Source organism: Nansenia antarctica, assembly GCF_963989245.1.
Source record: "Nansenia antarctica genome assembly, chromosome: 7".
Lineage (NCBI taxonomy): Eukaryota > Metazoa > Chordata > Actinopteri > Argentiniformes > Microstomatidae > Nansenia > Nansenia antarctica.
The window spans coordinates 623,098-644,665 of NC_137677.1; the positions used below are offsets into that span (position 1 = coordinate 623,098).

The 21,568-nt window shown below is 43.2% G+C and overlaps 2 protein-coding genes across 2 annotated transcripts in view; both read left to right on the forward strand.

Annotated features, from left to right (window-relative positions):
* espnla (espin like a) overlaps positions 1-11,092 on the forward strand; it is a gene marked incomplete at both ends in the record, with an annotated part of 22,532 nt that extends 11,440 nt beyond the window's left edge. The window contains 5 exons of the mRNA XM_080535958.1: positions 7,961-8,125; positions 8,228-8,387; positions 8,624-8,838; positions 8,948-9,112; positions 9,554-11,092. Coding sequence (XP_080392084.1) covers positions 7,961-8,125; positions 8,228-8,387; positions 8,624-8,838; positions 8,948-9,112; positions 9,554-11,092 — 2,244 coding nt within the window. The remainder of the gene's footprint in view (positions 1-7,960; positions 8,126-8,227; positions 8,388-8,623; positions 8,839-8,947; positions 9,113-9,553) is intronic.
* Positions 11,093-15,433: 4,341 nt separating this feature from the next.
* On the forward strand, positions 15,434-21,315 carry klhl30 (kelch-like family member 30; the record flags this gene model as incomplete). Its single annotated transcript, XM_080537239.1, has 7 exons — positions 15,434-16,207; positions 16,551-16,740; positions 16,988-17,074; positions 17,339-17,494; positions 19,473-19,661; positions 20,107-20,252; positions 21,067-21,315. 7 exons carry the CDS (start codon positions 15,434-15,436, stop codon positions 21,313-21,315), a joined length of 1,791 nt encoding a protein of 596 aa, XP_080393365.1.
* Positions 21,316-21,568: the final 253 nt, after the last annotated feature.

Genomic DNA, 21,568 nt, shown 5'->3' on the forward strand with positions numbered 1-21,568 from the left:
TGACTACATGATAATGACATTGTTGACTACATGATAATGACATTGTTGACTACATGAGAATGACATTGTTGACTACATGATAATGACATTGTTGACTACATGAGAATGACATTGTTGACTACATGATAATGACATTGTTGACTACATGATAATGACATTGTTGACTACATGATAATGACATTGTTGACTACATGAGAATGACATTGTTGACTACATGATAATGACATTGTTGACTACATGATAATGACATTGTTGACTACATGATAATGACATTGTTGACTACATGAGAATGACATTGTTGACTACATGAGAATGACATTGTTGTCTACATGATAATGACATTGTTGACTACATGAGAATGACATTGTTGACTACATGAGAATGACATTGTTGACTACATGATAATGACATTGTTGACTACATGATAATGACATTGTTGTCTACATGATAATGACATTGTTGACTACATGATAATGACATTGTTGACTACATGAGAATGACATTGTTGACTACATGATAATGACATTGTTGACTACATGATAATGACATTGTTGACTACATGATGATGACATTGTTGACTACATGATGATGACATTGTTGACTACATGATAATGACATTGTTGACTACATGATAATGACATTGTTGACTACATGATAATGACATTGTTGACTACATGATAATTACATTGTTGACTACATGATAATGACATTGTTGACTACATGAGAATGACATTGTTGACTACATGATAATGACATTGTTGTCTACATGATAATGACATTGTTGACTACATGTTAATGACATTGTTTTCTACATGATAATGACATTGTTGTCTACATGATAATGACATTGTTGACTACATGATAATGACATTGTTGACTACATGATAATGACATTGTTGTCTACATGATAATGACATTGTTGACTACATGTTAATGACATTGTTGTCTACATGATAATGACATTGTTGACTACATGATAATGACATTGTTGTTTACATGATAATGACATTGTTGACTACATGATAATGACATTGTTGACTACATGATAATGACATTGTTGACTACATGATAATGACATTGTTGACTACATGATAATGACATTGTTGACTACATGATAAAGACATTGTTGTCTACATGATAATGACATTGTTGACTACATGTTAATGACATTGTTGACTACATGATAATGACATTGTTGACTACATGATAATGACATTGTTGACTACATGAGAATGACATTGTTGACTACATGATAATGACATTGTTGACTACATGATAATGACATTGTTGACTACATGATAATGACATTGTTGACTACATGAGAATGACATTGTTGACTACATGATAATGACATTGTTGACTACATGATAATGACATTGTTGACTACATGATAATGACATTGTTGACTACATGAGAATGACATTGTTGACTACATGAGAATGACATTGTTGTCTACATGATAATGACATTGTTGACTACATGAGAATGACATTGTTGACTACATGAGAATGACATTGTTGACTACATGATAATGACATTGTTGACTACATGATAATGACATTGTTGTCTACATGATAATGACATTGTTGACTACATGATAATGACATTGTTGACTACATGAGAATGACATTGTTGACTACATGATAATGACATTGTTGACTACATGATAATGACATTGTTGACTACATGATGATGACATTGTTGACTACATGATGATGACATTGTTGACTACATGATAATGACATTGTTGACTACATGATAATGACATTGTTGACTACATGATAATGACATTGTTGACTACATGATAATTACATTGTTGACTACATGATAATGACATTGTTGACTACATGAGAATGACATTGTTGACTACATGATAATGACATTGTTGTCTACATGATAATGACATTGTTGACTACATGTTAATGACATTGTTTTCTACATGATAATGACATTGTTGTCTACATGATAATGACATTGTTGACTACATGATAATGACATTGTTGACTACATGATAATGACATTGTTGTCTACATGATAATGACATTGTTGACTACATGTTAATGACATTGTTGTCTACATGATAATGACATTGTTGACTACATGATAATGACATTGTTGTTTACATGATAATGACATTGTTGACTACATGATAATGACATTGTTGACTACATGATAATGACATTGTTGACTACATGATAATGACATTGTTGACTACATGATAATGACATTGTTGACTACATGATAAAGACATTGTTGTCTACATGATAATGACATTGTTGACTACATGTTAATGACATTGTTGTCTACATGATAATGACATTGTTGTCTACATGATAATGACATTGTTGACTACATGATAATGACATTGTTGACTACATGATAATGACATTGTTGACTACATGAGAATGACATTGTTGACTACATGATAATGACATTGTTGTCTACATGATAATGACATTGTTGACTACATGATAATGACATTGTTGTCTACATGATAATGACATTGTTGACTACATGATAATGACATTGTTGACTACATGATAATGACATTGTTGACTACATGATAATGACATTGTTGACTACATGATAATGACATTGTTGTCTACATGATAATGACATTGTTGACTACATGATAATGACATTGTTGACTACATGATAATGACATTGTTGACTACATGATAATGACATTGTTGTCTACATGATAATGACATTGTTGTCTACATGATAATGACATTGTTGACTACATGATAATGACATTGTTGTCTACATGATAATGACATTGTTGACTACATGAGAATGACATTGTTGACTACATGATAATGACATTGTTGACTACATGATAATGACATTGTTGACTACATGATACTGACATTGTTGTCTACATGATAATGACATTGTTGACTACATGATAATGACATTGTTGACTACATGATAATGACATTGTTGACTACATGATAATGACATTGTTGTCTACATGAGAATGACATTGTTGACTACATGATAATGACATTGTTGTCTACATGATAATGACATTGTTGACTACATGATAATGACATTGTTGACTACATGATAATGACATTGTTGTCTACATGATAATGACATTGTTGTCTACATGAGAATGACATTGTTGACTACATGATAATGACATTGTTGTCTACATGATAATGACATCACTCTGTGTGGGTGTGTGGGTGTGCTAGGCCCCAACTCCTTCCACACACACACACACACACACACATACTCCTACTGTACAACACACAGAGGGATGTGCACTGTGACAGTAATGGAAGCTGGCAGCAGAAAGCGCCATGAATAAGTCAGCAGCGAGCGCAGAGCAGTGGTCATATCTTAATGTGAGGATGGAGGATGATGGGGAGACAGCCAGGGCTTGGCTGCCGGGCCACACCACATATCATCCTCCCTAGACAATGGAGAGCTAATTAGCACAGCGGTCGCCGCAGCGTGGGACACGGCGGGCACCATTAAAGGTTACCCCTCTCCTGAGGCTTCGGTTACGCGCCTCCCGGGGCTCAGGTGGAGGTGGAGGGCCGCGGGGATGAGCAGGTTATGAGATCTGTGGGCTTCGGTTTCACCGTTTTCACTGTAGTGAAGCCTGGGACTGGCAACCCTACCCTACCCTAGGGCCGGGAGAGCAGGATGTCACCCTGGCTTCAAACACACGTCTGGATGTGTGTCAGGTTCTTTTCCAGAGCTTGAAAGAAAGTGTGATTATCACTCACTAGTCACTAGACTAGATGTAGCGTATGATATTATGTTTATATATTTCTTTGGGGCGGGGAGGGGCGGGGAGGGGTGGGGGGGGGGGTGCATAGATAGTTTCTAGTGCATTTGGCTTTTGTCAAATGTACTCATGGAACCAACCGATGGAAATAATGTTGTTGCTTTTCATCTTAGATGATGTAGCATATGATATTATGTTTATATATTTCTTTGGGGGGGGGGGGGGGGGGGGGGGCTGCATACATAGTTTCTAGTGCATTTGGCTTTGCACTTTTGTCAAATGTACTCATGATGGAACCGATGGAAATAATGTTGTTGCTCTCTTTTCATCTTAGATTACGGAGGGGAGTCTGTCACACTAACCGTTTTATGTTCTGATTACATTTCACATGGTGCCACACAGAGTAGCGTGTTGTTGACAGGCCAGCAGCGCCGGTCCTACGGTGTCGGTCGGATCATCTGGTTTACGAGCAGCCCGGGCCTTTAATGGATTGTTTGGGACCCGGTCCAGAGAGTTGCGTGCTAGGCATTTCCTCATGTTTTGGTCGGGTCCCAAAGAGGTCACCCTCCTCCAGCGCAGCCAGCCGCTCCTACCATTAGTGCCTCGCTCAGAAACAGCTGCAATCAAATAAACAACCCACGGCCTGGCGTTTATTTTACACGCATCTATGCCTTCCGCCCGCCTCTCCATTCACGGCAAAGTATGCGAATGTGAAAGGCTCTTGAGTCGTCTTGATGAAGTTGTGTTGTGCTTAGGGACAGTGAGTGGGCAAGTTGTTTCAATGTGCTTTCACGTCCATCACACTGTTTTTGGAGGACTTGCGGGAACCTATGAACCTTGAAACGGTTGGTTTTGTTTGTTTGTTTGTTTGTTTGTTTGTTTGTTTGCTACAAGGGAACAGTGTCAGTAAAATGAAACCAGAGCACAAACTAACAGCTTGAAATAGCAGCAGTGACCTTGATTGGCTGGATACACTGACTGGGCGATGAGACGATTGATGTGATACATAGCCACTAGAGGGTACCAACATATCAACATAACCACTAGAGGGTACCAAGGCAGCTCGCTACGGGGTTGTATGTTTCACTACTTCAAAGATAAACGGGAACTTCAGGCATGCTTCTCGTTAAGACCTCCTCTCCTCTCACATCACAGAACACACGGAGGTTCTCCAGTCGCACAGCAGATTTATTTCAGGAATCTCACGCAGCCTCTCAGGAGGTTCAGCTGCAGAGGAATGTTCATCACACGGAGGCCTATTGTTCTGTACCACTACAAAGGCCTGAGACAGACCTCCGCACCATCTGTCAAACAGCATACTACTCACCTAACTGACAGGGTGACGGAGGATTAGAGGGGGTCAGTGCATGCTGTCTCTGTCTCTAGTCTTAGTTCTCAGATAGGGTCAAATATGGTGTTTTCATATGACAATAGAGGTCCTGTTGTTTGTTGTTGTTGTTGTTGTTGTTGTTGTTTGTTGCTGTTGTTGTTGTTGTTGTTGTTGCTCATCTGAAGGGAAACTGGGTATCAATGCATAAGTGAAGTCATAATGACCCTGAGTAATTGGTCATTGTCACAACAACCACGCTCGCTCATGTCAGTCGTTAGCACTAATGAGCGGGTCAGATACAGGAGCTCGTGCTTATCTAGGTTCCATTTTGTCCATCCGTGCTTCACGTGTCACCATCAATGTTCCCCCGAGCTATTCATCTAACTTAAAGTCAAGCTATTCATCTACTAAGTTAAAGTCTTGTCTTCACTTTAGTTTGGCCTCTCAACACTTGACGTGAGAGAGATGGGTGTTTGCGGTGGCGTTTTCCAGTGGGTCAGCCAAAAACCTTGATGCCTCGGCTGATCCGCTTTGTCTAATGCCGCCAGTCAATGGAAAAAGTACCTGAACAAGCTGGATAAAGTGTCTCTATTCCCGCTGCTTTGACAGCCTTCCGCTGATACCTCCCTGCGTGCAGCAACACGGCCATTGGGTTGCTCCTGCATTAGTGCCATTACCAGGCCATCCTATCCTCTCCTCTCAATAATTAACAGCATTCTCCGATCAGAGTTTATTGTTTATTACCTTGCGGGCCCTCGGGCACTGGTGGAGATGAGATGTTGATGGTGGTGTCAAACGCCTGGTGGGTTTGATCCTCAGATTGTGTTTAGTCCTGTCCTCGTCACCGAGGAGCTGTCTGTCTGTAGTCCTGTCCTCATCACAGAGGAGCTGTCTCTCTGTCTGTCTGTCTGTCTGTCTGTCACAGTCAGTCTGCCGCTGTCAGCACCACTGGAGTTTGTACTGTAAGTACTGTACATTCATTCTTCTTAGAAACCTCTGCTAAATGTGTGTAGATATTTGTATTGGATTAAGTTTTAAGGTAGGATTTTTTGCAACCTATTACTTCTCAGCCAGATGTGTTTCTTGTTCAATGTTGCAGTTTGTTTGTGTGGAATTGCTCTAGTTCTGAGAATGAGAATTCTGTCTGTCGATAGGTTGGAGATCTTAAATGTAAAGTTGTAGTTACAGTAGAATTCAACATAGACTAAAATATGTATTTTTTCCATGGTTGCTTTTGTGAGTTAAGAGCACCAGCACTCTTTGAGAGTTTTTACAGAAATAGTCGTTTGTAATTCAGATGTACAAATATGGTTCCAAACATAAAACACATTTGCATTACAAGCTACATCATGTGTTTATTGTATTATGGCTGATAGGCTAACAACCAAATTCAATTCAATTCCAATTATTCTACATCTACAGCAATGTTCTGCTCACTAACGGTGCTTTGATCAATTATAAATGAAATAGTAGCACTGCTTTACAGCACGATAGAATGAAGAGGATGTAGACTTTATAGAATTTGAGGGTATAAACATGTCGGGCACAGAATCGTTCCTGTACTGTTGTTGCGTGGTCAGATTTAAGTCGTTTAGTAAGTCACTTACTTAATAAGTATCAATGTTCTAGATATTCATGATGAATGTAGATTCACAAGCATCCATCTTGCACGGTGTGAAGAGACCCATTGCTGTGAGAGTAATGAACGTGTGTGAAGTGTGATGTCTTCCCGGATACTTCCAGAATACTCTGTGTGTAATTCACACCTAACTGTATACATTCCATGTTACAATGTATCATGTTAAACCTGACCATTTTGCTTACACAAAGCATTTCTTCTGTAATATACTCTATATATATACTCTACTGTAGAGGAATGTCCCTCTATACCCCAGCCCAAAGGGGCTACTGATTATTTCTATGTTATTGTGTGACAGTAATATAATTATGTCACAGTAATAGAATTAGCTTCTTTAGTGACTCACACATCATACTCTCTTCTAATCAGTGTCTGTGTGGCCTTTGAAAAAACGGGGAGAATATCAGAGCAGTATAGGGTGTCAGTGTTGTGATTATGGGAGAGGGGGGGGGGGGGAGGGGGTTCTGATCTGAAACCTGGATATAATTAAACATTATGCAGAAGAAACAGATGCATCGTGGCTCGGAGGACGTTGAACTGTTACCAGAAGGTCACAAAGGGATTCGATTCCCCCCTTCTTCCAGCCCCTGTTTATCTATTTATGTATTACACAACTTCTGGGAAGCGTGTGTTCCTCCACCCTCAGCAGAGTGTCACAGCGTATTTCGTGCTGTTAGTAGAACATCAAAGTGCCGTGTGAAAGGAAACGGCGAAGACCAGAAGACCACCTCATGGAGACACAAAGCACTACAGCATGCTGCAGCGTATCAGGGCTGCCTTTGATGTTGTGTTTTTTAATACTGTCCTTGGAGAGAAGCTGAATTTGATATGCAGCATTCTGCATGGAGTCCATTAGGACGCTACAGGTTCATTAAGGGGGATCTTAAATGTTTCCATATATCCCTGCGTCCTCCCCGCGGTGGTGTGAAATCTTGCCAATACATTCAAGCTTTTGTTCCTTTCCTTTCCCCTCTCATCCTGTGCTACGCTACATAATATATATAATAATATACGCCATTTAGCTGACGCTTTTATCCAAAGCGACTTGCATACATTTCAGTATATATGGTCCCAGCGGGAATCGAACCCACAACCTAAGCGTTGTTAGCACCATGCACCATGCTCTACCAACTGAGCCACAGAGGACCACAGCTGCATTCACTGTACCTCTCAGATATGTGCGCCACCACTCTCTCTCCCGTAGGGTTTTGAAAGGTATTTTTTCCCTTTGTGTTCTTTGTCCCTTCAGCCCTTCGCTGCAGATAGGCCCGTCGAGGAGATTGAGGCTCTTGTAGAGGAGGAAGTGAGGGGAAAGTCGTCGGTGTCGTGGCAGCCCAACAGAGAGGACTACTACCGTTGCCTAGGTGATCGCAGGGACTGCCCCGATAACAACCAAGTGATGGAGAGCTTAAAGGTGACTGTTATGTTGAACAGGTCTTTTCTTCTTATCGCTGTTTCTCTCTATCTATCTGTTCCCGAGACCTTACTCTCCCAACTCTCTGTTCTCCCAAACCAGCAACCAGAGAATGAGGAATCCCCCCAGGCACGATACCCTCATTCTCCTTCATCTGCACCTCCTCCACCCTCCTCCTCCTCATCTCCACCCACATCATCACCTGACCAATCAGAGAAGTCTCCCAGCGCCAGCATGCAGCATGTTCAAATGGCGTCGTCTGGTGAGTTTCAACTTGATTTCTACTTGATTTCATTTATTCAGTCAGGCCTGGCAGGCCAAGTCATTCCGTGTAATAGTTGGTTCGGGAATTGATGTCACCATTGGTTCAGCCATTGGTCAATCAATAAGCGTTTGGAATGTGTTTGTTTGTCTCTGTTGCCATGCGTTACCATGAGGAGGACACCAGTCAGACTGAAACACAGAGTAACAACAAATCTGTTCTGATTTTTATTACAGTTGTTAAATTCTTCAACCAGAGCACACCCTCTGAGAGAGAGACCAAGCCCTCCGCTGGTAAAAAGGTCTTCTTTGTTAACACAAACATCCTGGTCGATAAGAAAGTCTTCCTGGTTGATGAAAAGATCCTGGCCGATAAGAAGCTTCTGACTGATATGAAATCCATCACGTCTTTGAAACACGCAGGACTGACAGCTGTCTTCACAGGACAAGCAGTAAGCCCATACACTACCTCTCCCATTTACCTTTTTTGGGGTACATCGTCTGCTAGTATACCAGGTTGTTATGCTAAGCTAATTAACGGTATTCCGTTGTCCTCAACAGAGTAAGATGGTGGTGCTGCCTACAGAGGAGGCTAACCTTTCAGATATCGACTACCTGGTGCCAACGTTTGATGAGAAGGGTCGTCCCATCGCCGAGTGGAAGCGGCAGGTCATGGTGCATCAGCTGCAGGCCAGACTGCTGGATGAGGAGGACCAGAGGAGGAAGGTGAGGTCTATATATAAAAAAAATTATAAAAAAAACTAGATTTAGAAGAAGGTGATAGAAGAAGGTTTTTTCCTTCTATCAATGGCCCCCGGGCCTGAGCTGGATTACTCTTCCTGCTACGACTGGTGGATTGATGATTCACTTGCTTAGTCAAATGTATTGATTGTAAGTCGCTTTGGAATAAGGCGTCTGCTAAATGCCAAAAATGTAAATGTGAGGCCCACTAAGGGGCTCTGGTTGATCACATACTGTCACGTTAACTATTCTTCAGTGGCAAATGTGGGAATGTTATTCATACCATTACATAAACAAAGACAACAGCAGCTTCAACTATTTCACACAACTTTCTGCTATGTATGCTATTAAGAAATACAGTAATATGTATGATATGACGTGTTATACATGTAACACCTTGCTGTGTCCCTTGTTCCACCTTGTCAGGAGAATGGGAAAAGGTACGCTAACGTCAGCTGGAGGTACTCCCAGGCCCACAATGCCATTCTGGGTCCCTTCGGGGAGATGCTCACCGAGGATGACCTCATCTACCTGGAGAAGCAGATCGAGAGTGTCTCCATGCAGAAGAACTGCGAGGGCTACGAGCTGGAGCTGGCCCGCCTCGCAGCGGAGCTCAGGAACATCCTACCGGCTCCCATCGTGAACATCGTCAACACTCAGTTCAGGAACCTCAACACCAAAGTCCTCCTGCCCGTGTGGTGCAACCGCATCGCGGGCATCGTGAAGAGCATGTCCCTGCTCATGACCAACCTCACAGACCTGCCGTTCAGCAAGATGCCCAACACAGACCTAGTTTCAGTTTTCTCTCATCAGATGCCAGACAGACAGAACTCCACCAGGGGACGCCGGGACAAGATAGAGAACGAGATTCACCGGTTTGGGGTTTCAGTGCGGAATCTCAAGTCAAACTTTGAGAGTCAGAACTCTCTGTCAGAAGACATAGTGGAGGTTGATGTGGTACCATTGCCCATACAAGTGGAGGCACACAACAAGAAAGAGGAGGAACTGCCTAAAGAGCTGCTGAAGCAAGCTCCCGAAGGAGACCAGGAGAACAGTGACTCTGGCATCGACTACGACGAAAACGTTCCAGATGTCATAGAAACAACGACAAGTCTACGAGACGTCATAGAAACAACGAGTCTACGGAAGGAGCGGATCGTGGTGCTTTTCCTGGGCCACTGGAAGATGTCTGCGTACAGCGTGACTCTGAGAAGTAAGGTGAACAGGAAGCAGAGTGGGGAGGGTGAGCCTGGGACGGCGGACAAGGCCAGGGCGGAGCGGACGGACAGCGTGGAGGGATCCCGGTCCAAGAAGATGATGGAGAACAGCACCTTGCGCCATTTCTTTAAGCAAAGGAGCGCCGTGAACAAGATGCTGGTGAACTGGAGGAGCATGATCTCCAGCGTGCCGTCCCGGCAGATCCGCCGGCTCCATCGGCAGCAGGCGCTCTACTCCCCGGAGCAGTTCCTGCCCCGCAAGGACGGCGCTCCCGTGGACTACGACAGCCTGACCCTTGACCTCTTCATGCTGGGTTACTTCCACATCCTAGAGCTGGAGCTGCCTGCGGACGAGAGGAAGGTGAGGCACCTGCTGTGCTTCGAGGTGTTTGACCACGTGGGCCGGTTCACCTGGGAGGTGGTGAGGGACTTCCATAAAGCCGTCATCCAGGACATCGAGGCCGGGAACCGCGAGTGGAAGGACGGCTTTGAGGACATTAAGGTGACGTTCTTTGGGGACGCGTTGCCTCAGACTGAACTGCCTGGAACTGAGGTGGAGAAACGTTCACTTCCAGAGGTTAGGACGCTGCCCAAGGTCATCGTTCAGACCCCGACTCCGGATGAAGGGATGTTGAAGGCCGGGACGGACATGACCAGTTTCAGCAATGAAGAGATTTGCAAATACATTGATCGTAGTTTTGCTTTCTGGAAAGAGAAAGAGGCAGAGATTTTTGATTTTGAGCAGTAGTTTAGTTTAGTTTAGTACTTTTTTGATATTTTTGTATAATTTGTAGTCTGCTGACATTAAGTTATAGTATAGTATAGAGTTTATACCTTTGTGTTTGTTGCATATAGCTTTTTTTTCTCCCCCTTTTTTAAAAAATATGTTTTTAGGGCATTTCTGCTTTATTGGAATAGAGACAGTAGTAGGGATGGCAATTGATAAGATGTTATTGATATCGATTCGCTTGCCGATTCCTGATTAATTTTCTGTGTTGAAAAAAAGTCGGCCTACACAGGTTCTCAGCATCAACGCAGCTATTTGAGTCTCTGAACACAGTGTGTAATATTTGAACATAAATTAAAATTAAATAATAAATTAAATAATGAAAAATAAATTAAATGGTCCTTTTCTGAAAAAAAGATATAACTTTGAAAACGAATATAAAAATGATAAACTCAACAATTCTAATAAATAGCATGTCTGTTTTCTCTGGGAGAACCCTAGACCTTGCTAGAACAGTTTGTCTGTCATCATGGATGAAATGGGAGAATACAGCATTCGTTTTTGTTTGGGGTTTCTTAGTCAAAGAAAAGATCTGCCTGCGTGGCGCTAATATTATTAGCATAGGATAACAGACGTGTTGCTCGCTTGGGAAGCAGTGTCTCTAGTGCGTAGAGTGTCAAAAACAGCATTCCTGTAATTTTAGCCCATGTTGCGTCAAAATATGTTTTAATTGCTGGTTTCCACCCTTACTTGAAATGCTAATTTTACAGTTTTTACACGTAGCAATGTTGTCATTTTTCTTTGTGAAATGAAGCCACGCTTTGGACTGTTGCTTTCTAGACTCCGCCATGACTCCTTGTTGCAAGTTTCAGAGTTTGACGTCATCAGGACCCACAAGTTTTTGCAATGCGCAAAACATGCCGGCATCAATAAGAGGAATTGATAACCTCAGAGGCAGACGTTTCCGATGCATTGAACAATTTGGAACCGGTTCTCAATGTTTAAAAATGTTTAAAAATGTTTAAAAGACTGTTTTGATTTATAAAGCTTCATTTTCCTAATTCTAACTGTGTACAACAATTAAAACGATACAGACCAAAAAAAGTGAATGTATAACTGTTATGTAATTACTGTTGTAAAGTAGTCATTCATGTAGCGAACTGCAGAAATGTTAATACGTCAAGAAACACCAACGCAGCATCACTGGAATTTAAGATGACTCCCTTCAACTGAAGGATGTTTCTATCTATATTTACTGTAAATAGGATCTATTTCCAATGAAAAACAGAATCTTTCGATTTCAAAAAAAAAATCGGTTTCTTGTGGTGGTGGGGTTCAGATAGTTCATAAAACCTTTAGTAAAAAGAAGAAAAAAATAAAAAATAAGCTAGTGATGAAAAGTACAGTATGAGGATGTGGAAATATAGAATTATATGCCAATATGAAATCAATTTGATGCTTTGAAGGCTCAAAGATTGCATTGCCAATGATTAGAAAATATATTTGCCCGATGTACCGGTAATGTGACATCAGAATCAGAATCAGAACTGCTTTTATTACATCCAATGTACAGCTACACAAGAATACAATTCCTAGGCTTCGGTTCTTCAACATTGGCATTGCAGCAAGATACAAAATCAACAATAATAGAATATTATTATTATTATTATTATTATTATTACTACTATCATTATTATTATTATTATTATTATTATTACTACTACTATCATTATTATTATATTATTATATTATTATTATTATTATTATTACTATCATTATTATTATATTATTAAGTAAAGTAAGTAGTATTTAAGTAGAATAAAGTAAAAGTGATGGTGGTCGTACTACAGCGGGACCAGTCGTGCTGCAGTAGAAACAGTACTGCAAAATAATAATACCTGCACACTGCACGGCACACTACCTGGCTACCTGAACACTACCTGACTACTATATGCAATATAATACAGATATGGTACAGTACAGGTAGTCAGGTAGTAGTCAGGTAGTGTTCACCTAATCAGGTAGTCATATAATAAACATTATCTTGAGGAGGGTTTGGGGGAGAAAGTCTTTAGTTTTCTTCCAGTGCATTCTCCCAGCAGCCTGATTCCTTGAGGGAAACGGCTGTTTTACATCCTCTGGGTTTCAGCCCTGATGCTATGGTGCCGTTTCCCCCACGGCAGTAGCTTGAACAGTTTCTGATTGCTGCGGTCCTTGATAATCCGGAGGGCCTTTCTGACACACCTGTAGGTGTCTGTAGGTGTCCTGAACGCAGGGAAGCTCACACACAACCTCTGATCTTCTCAGCTGTCCGGACTAGCCTTTGCAGCGCTTCTGTGGTTTTGGACAGTGCGGTTCCCGTACCAGGGTTAGGGTTAGGGTACCAGGCAGTAATACAGCCTGTCAGGATGCTCTCTGTTGTGCCTCTGAAGAAGGTTAGGGTTAGAAGGCCCCTAGGATCTTGGGCCCTAAGATGAACTTTTTCAGCGGCCTGAGATGGAAGAGGCGACGTTGTGCTTTTCTCACCACCTGGTTGGTGTGTTCATCCCAGGTGAGGTGGTTGGTGTGTTCATCCCAGGTGAGGTGGTTGGTGTGTTCATCCCAGGTGAGGTGGTTGGTGTGTTCATCCCAGGTGAGGTGGTTGGTGAGGTGAACCCCTGGTATAAACCACGCCCGCTTCTGGTCTTCTATCTGAATACAGAGACAGATAATGTTGATGGTTGAACAGATACAGATACAGATAATGTTGATGGTTGAACAGATACAGATACAGATGATGACATCTCTTTACACCTTTACCAGGGACCCTGCGATTCTGTGGCCTGCGCCTTAGTGAGCTACTTCACCTAGGCACTCCTATAGCTTATCCTTTAACCAGACAGCACTAGGTATAGTATGATGAGATCTAATGATTTAAACTGTTTCAATGTTTGAATTATTACATTAATTACAAATAAATGAAATACTAGTGTAATGTCATTTGTCATTAATTATCACTGTAAGAACCTTTTGTTGTACAATCATTACCATCATGTACACCTTTGTTCCGTGGTGTTTAAATGATGCTAACTAATAGCCTAATTAATACATCTTTACCCCCATAGGAACATGAGATGACTGTATCTATCATGGCAGCTCTGTAATCTAATAGGAGATATTGTAGTGCTCTTTTGGCAAGCGTTATTTCAATCACATGTATCTCATTAACCGTCTTCCATCTCTCTGGAGAGCAGGGTGTGTGTGTGTGTGTGTGTGTGTGTGTGTGTGTGTGTGTGTGTGTGTTGCTTTAACAGCAGGTGTGGAGGCTGAAGCCCTGAAAGCTGTTTTGGAATCTGACTTTAGTCCCGAGTCTCTGGACAAACCTAAAAATAGCCGGCTGAAAGACAAGCAGTCTGTCCCAGTGACTTGGCGCAAAGCTTCCGCCCTACTGCCAACTACATGTTGTTATAATAAGCTCCTGAACCACATACTCCTTTTTACCGGAAATATGAGCAATTATTGCCTTCTTTTGCCTCTCTGGTAAGTCTCTCCCTTTCTCTCATTTATTTTCCTCAATTTCTCAGTGTTGTTTTGAAGATTAGGACACTTTATTAAATGTATGCCTGACGGAACATGATACACAGAGCATGTCATACCCTGGGTTGCAACTACAGTTGAACTGTTAGCTCTGTCCCCAAGTAAACAGACTCTCATGGGCCTAGTTATTATCACATAGAATACAGTGTAAGACCAGGCCCAAACAACAGTGCAACATGCAATGTGTTCATATTCATTCACACAACAAACATTGTGAAACCATATAGCTTCCATATCTATTAAGGTTTACTGTGATTGAATCACTATTCAATCACTATATGAAGGAGGTACATGATAATGTATTCCTTAGGTTCTTTTGTTCAAAGGGAGTCTGCTATGTGTAATTATGTTTATTTTTCTACTAGGCATATTTGACAATTGTAAACACGTTTTACAACACCCTATGGGTTGGAAATTATTCTCTATTGTGCTTTGGTGAATACATTAGATTAGAACATCTAATTAACCAGTTGTTTTTGTAAGCTTGACAGATAAACTGCCTATGGCTACCACCTGTTTTCTAAGCTGTGGTTCTAAGTGTTCTTTAATTTGACCCATATTGGTACAACATCTAACATTTCATGCTAGTATATTCAAACACAGCTTAAGTTAACCAGAGCAGACCACTGTCAGGTCATTGCTAATACCCAGTGAAAATTTGGAATATCATCCTGTAGTTTCATTCTCTTCTCTCCCACTTGTAGGTAAACATTGACGTCAGCTGTCGGGGGTGTTGCAGAGCATTTAGAAGTTAGAGATCCAGGCGATAAAGCCAAGGGCTTGACCATGGTGCGTAACGTGGACGACCTAGACTTCTGCCTGCCCTCCCACCCTCAGAGCATCCTGGAGGGCATGCGCTCCCTCTGTTCACACCCTAAGCTCGTAGACGTCACCCTGTGCGCCGGGGGACGGGACTTCCCTTGTCACCGAGGCGTGCTGGCTCTCTGCAGCACGTACTTCCGCTCCATGTTCCTGGGGGACTTCGTGGAGAGCATCGCGGGCCGGGTGGAGCTCCAGGACGTGGACCCGGACGTCCTGAGCTCTCTGCTGGACTTCGCCTACAGCGGCAAGCTGACGATCAACCAGGGCAACGTGGAGGGGCTCATCTGCACCTCCAGCGAGCTGCAGTTCCACACGGTGCGCGCGGTCTGCAGCCGATACCTCCAGCACCAGATCGACGCCACGAACTGCCTGGGGATCCTGGAGTTCGCGGAGCTCCACGGCTGCCCCGAGGTGGTGGCCAAGGCCTGGGGGTTCCTCATGGAGAACTTCGAGGCCGTGCAGAAGGAAGAGGAGTTCCAGCTGCTGGAGAAGGAGAGGCTGGTGGCGTGTCTGGCCAACGAGGGGCTGCAGACGAGGACAGAGTGCACGCGCGTGGAGGCGGCGCTGTCCTGGGTGAGACACTGTGAGGAGGCGAGGCTTTGTCATCTCCCAGAGCTGCTGGCCCTGGCCCGGCTGTCCTTCCTGCACCCAGACTACATCACAGGGACCCTGCTGACGGACGGCCTGGTGCTGGGCTCGCCCCGCTGCAAGGAGGTGGTGGAGAGGCTCTACAAAGACGTTAGTAGTTAGTCAATCAACATAGACTCGTCACATTCATTGCATATCGTGAGCTTAGAATGATAAGGTTCTATCTCCGTTTAGGGCAGTTCAGAGATATTGAGCGTCAAAGTTTTTACATTCCATTATGTTTTGTGAGACGGAACCTTTGTATTTTTATTAATTACTAACTCAAAAATGTCAACGTTTTAAAAAATAACACCACACAGGCATTGATAAGCACACATTTTGACAAAAATGGAGATAGAACCTTATAATTCTAATCTCACGATATGGGAAATCAATACCGATGTTCCATATCTATGTATAGTCATGTACTGTACCCGTATGTATTCTCTGCTAGATAATGGATGTGACGCCGGGAGGTACGGTCCAGAGTGACTCCCAGAGTCCACAGCCCAACCTGCAGGAAGTGCTGTTTGTGATGGGAGGCCGCTCGCTGGACGACTCAGACGACGACGACGACTCTGACGATGAGGACAGAGACCCCAGGCTGATGCCCAGGAACTGTGCCTTCTACAACACCAAGACCCGTAAAGACCTCCTCCCCTTTACTCACTTCTCAGTGCTTATCTTTGTCCCCCCCACCAAAGACTCTATTCATATAATGTCCTCATCTCTCTCTCTCTCTCTCTCTCTCTCTCTCTCTCTCTCTCTCTCTCTTTATCTCTCTCTTTTTCTATCTATCTCTCTCTCTCCCTTCCTCTCCACCCCCCCCCCCCCTCACTCTCTTGCTCTATCTCTCTCTCTCTCTCTCTCTCTCTCTCTCTCTCTCTACAGAACAGTGGCATCAGCTCCCTGATTTCCCCAATTACAACAAGTGGGGTTACTCTCTGGTGTCTCTGAACAACGACGTCTATGTCACAGGTGGGTTGAGTTTAAATGAATACTAGAATTCACTGCACTACGACAAAGCGTTACTTGAAAGCATTGAAAATAATCAAAAGAGGAAGACAAGAAACTTGATATAGATATGTAGAAATGCACAAATTAAAGAATAAAACCTTTTTAGGGGAAGAAAATGTGGCGGTGTGCCCCAACCCTAACCCTAACCAGTAGAATGTCCTCAGTGTCTTCTGTGTGTTGAATCCACCATTGATAGTAGTAGAAAATGTTCTCTCTCTCTCTCAGGGGGCTCTCGAGGTTGCCATACCAACACCTGGTCAACCACAGAGACCTGGAAGTACATCACTCGGGAGGGGAAGTGGGTTACGGTTGCCCCGATGCTCAGGCCCAGGACAAACCACTCCTCGGCAGCGCTGAACGGAGAGATATACGTCATCGGAGGTAAGAAAATAAATAAAGTCTTCCGTGTGGAGCCTCAGCTGCAGTCGGATGGAAAACTGAACACTGGACTCCAGACTCATCTGCTCTTTACTGACTTGGCCTTTACATAGGCTTGGCCTGACATAGGCTTGGTCTTCATCGGCTTGGCCTTACATAGGCTTGGCCTTCATAGGCTTGGCCTGACATAGGCTTGGCCTTCATAGGCTTGGCCTTACACAGGCTTGGCCTTCCATAGGCTTGGCCTTCCATAGGCTTGGCCTTCCATAGGCTTGGCCTTCATAGGCTTGACCTACATAGGCTTGGCCTTCCATAGGCTTGGCCTTCATAGGCTTGACCTACATAGGCTTGGCCTTACATAGGCTTGGCCTTCATAGGCTTGACCTTCCATAGGCTTGGCCTTCCATAGGCTTGGCTTTCATAGGCTTGGCCTGACATAGGCTTGGTTTGACATAGGCTTGGCCTGACATAGGCTTGGCCTGACAGAGGCTTGGCCTGACATAGGCTTGGCCTTACATAGGCTTGGCCTTCATAGGCTTGGCCTTTACACAGGCTTGGCCTTCATAGGCTAGGCCTTACACAGGCTTGGTCTTCATAGGCTTGGTCTTCATAGGCTAGGCCTTACACAGGCTTGGCCTTACATAGGCTTGGCCTGACATAGGCTTGACCTTTCATAGGCTTGGCCTTACATAGGCTTGGCCTTACACAGGCTTGGCCTGACATAGGCTTGGCCTTCATAGGCTTGGCCTGACATAGGCTTGGCCTTCATAGGCTTGACCTTACATAGGCTTGACCTGACATAGGCTTGACCTTACATAGGCTTGGCCTTCATAGGCTTGGCTTTACATAGGCTTGGCCTTCATAGGCTTGGCCTTACATAGGCTTGGCTTACATAGGCTTGGCCTTCATAGGCTTGGCCTGACATAGGCTTGGCCTGACATAGGCTTGGCCTTACATAGGCTTGACCTTACATAGGCTTGGCCTGACATAGGCTTGGCCTTACATAGGCTTGGTCTGACATAGGCTTGGTCTTCATAGGCTTGGCCTGACAGAGGCTTGGCCTGACATAGGCTTGGCCTGACATAGGCTTGGCCTGCTCTGTGCGGACCTCTAACGTGACCTGTTAAATGTAACGTAAGCATTTGGCTACTCGTGATGTTAGAATTATAAGGTTCTATCTCAATTTTTGTCAAAATTGAGTTTATTTGCATAATCTGATCCATTAGGTGTTTCTTAATGCCTGTGTGGTGTTATTTATTAAATGTTGACATTTTTGAGTTAGTAATTAATAAAATACAAAGGTTCCATCTCACAAAACATAATGGAATGTAAAAACATTGACCCTCAATATCTCTGAACTGCCCTAAACGGAGATAGAACCTTATCATTCTAAACGGAGATAGAACCTTATCATTCTAAACGGAGATAGAACCTTCTCATTCTAAACGGAGATAGAACCTTCTCATTCTAAACGGAGATAGAACCTTCTCATTCTAAACGGAGATAGAACCTTATCATTCTAAACGGAGATAGAACCTTATCATTCTAAACGGAGATAGAACCTTATCATTCTAAACGGAGATAGAACCTTCTCATTCTAAACGGAGATAGAACCTTATCATTCTAAACGGAGATAGAACCTTATCATTCTAAACGGAGATAGAACCTTATCATTCTAAACGGAGATAGAACCTTCACATTCTAAACGGAGATAGAACCTTATCATTCTAAACGGAGATAGAACCTTCACATTCTAAACGGAGATAGAACCTTCACATTCTAAACGGAGATAGAACCTTATCATTCTAAACTCACGATTTGGCTCCTCTAGTCCGTCATTACATGTGAAAACAGCTGGGCATTTGAGTCCAATGTTAAAACATTTAAGAATGTAGGAAAGTAGCTGACAAAATAGGATGTATGCAAATGATGCTTTTGTAATAACATGTGTTTCATTACCCTGGATATCTTCTGTCCGTAGGCACAACGTTGGATTATGTTGAAGTTGAACACTATGACCCCTACAACGACACCTGGGCCGTAACCTGCCCCCCCCTCAAATATGTGACGAACTTCACTGCTACTGCCTGCAATGGGAAGCTGTATGTGATTGGCTCGTGTGCTGTGAAGTACAACCCGTTGACTCTACAGTGTTACAACCCTGTCATAGGTAGGCATCACCAGCAGCACCTGTGCTATACTCAATACACTCTTGTTCATCACCTGAGAAACTATATGATAGAACATGAGATAGCATTTCGTGAGTTTAGAATGATAAGGTTCTATCTCCGTTTAGGGCAGTTCAGAGATATTGAGCGTCAAAGTTTTTACATTCCATTATGTTTTGTGAGATGGAACCTTTGTATTTTATTAATTACTAACTAAAAAAATGCAACATTTTAAAAATAACACCACACAGGCATTAATAAACACCTAATGGATCAGATTATGTAAAAATCAATTTTGACAAAAATGTAGATAGAACCTTATAATTCTAACGTCACGATTTGATACACCTACAATGTCTGGTTTCTCTGATGGAGAACTCATTCAGACGCTCTACCTGTTATCATGTCTGCTGTTACAGTTGTCCCTTGCTCTTTTTTCCCCCACAGATTGCTGGAGTATTATCTGTTCTCCCTTCCTCCCCAAATACTTATCCTCTCCTTGCTGTGTGTCTGTGGAGGGGGGCATCTACCTGATCGCTGACAACACCAAGAAGGTCTACCTGTACGACCCGGAGGCTAACATGTGGCAGAAGGTGGGTTTCTGAAGCATTGCTTTCGGCTGCACTGAGACTACATGAGCTTAGAATGATACGGTTCGCCCCGCGGTGGTGTAGCGGTCTAAGCACTGGCCACTAGTGCATGCTGCCCACCGGGGCCGGGGTTCGTATCCCGGCTCGCCAGACCCGGATATGGCCAGGGCACACACGGGGAACGGCATATTGGACGGCCGCTCCCGAGGGGGGTATAGGAGTAGTTCCGGACAAGGATCCGTCGCGCAACAGCGCCCCCGTCTGGTGCTGGAATAACGGTGCTGGGCTCGAGGAGCCAGTCAGCTAGTCTGCCTGGCGGCCTCCTCTGGGACTGCCGGCCGCGGGGTCGTGCGGCGGATCCCTCGCAATAGGCAGGGGATAATTGGATGCTAGGTTGGGTTCAATTGGCTACCAAATTGGGTGAAAAAAGGGATAAAATCTGAAGATTTTTTTTTTTAAAAATAAAAAGAATGATAAGGTTCTATCTCCGTTTAGGGCAGTTCAGAGATATTGAGCGTCAAAGTTTTTACATTCCATTATGTTTTGTGAGATGGAACCTTTGTATTTGATTAATTACTAACTAAAAAAATTCAACATTTTAAAAAATAACACCACACAGGCATTAATAAACACCTAATGGATCAGATTATGTAAAAAAAAACTACATTTGGACAAAAATTGAGATAGAACCTTCTAATAGAATTCTAACGTCACTACTAATTAAAAGTCATCAAGAATGTCATACAGATGCAGCATCTCATCTCTCTTAATCTCCTAACATGGTTCTGCTCCCTCCCTCCTCTGTGGGTCGGTCCAGGTCCAGCTGCTGCACATGCTGCATGAGAACGGAGACCTGGTGGTCCTGGACGGGCAGCTGTACGTCACCGGGGGCCACTGGAAGGGCATGGAGGGGGACTACGGCGTGGAGGTGGAGGCCTACAACCCACCCTCCAACGCCTGGAAGGTGGAGTGCTTCCTGCCCAGGATGTGGTTCTACAGCGGGTCCTGTTCCATCTTCCTGGACCCGTCCCTCTGGTCGGAGGTCTTCCCCATTGACGAGACATGACAGACAGACTGATTGATTTCAAGGCCGTAGTCCACAACAGATGTCTGACTGTCAATGCTGAATGCATGGAATGTTAATCTTAAGATTATGAGGGCTGCCTTTGTGCCCGAGAATAGCAAATAACTCTCTTTAATAACTAATCTCTTGGTATTCCCAATTGTTTTTTTGGTCCTTTTTTTGTTGTTGCTCCTATGATGTTTATTTATACTTTTAGATACTGCCTCTTTTTTTGCCTCCATATTCTTACGCTTGT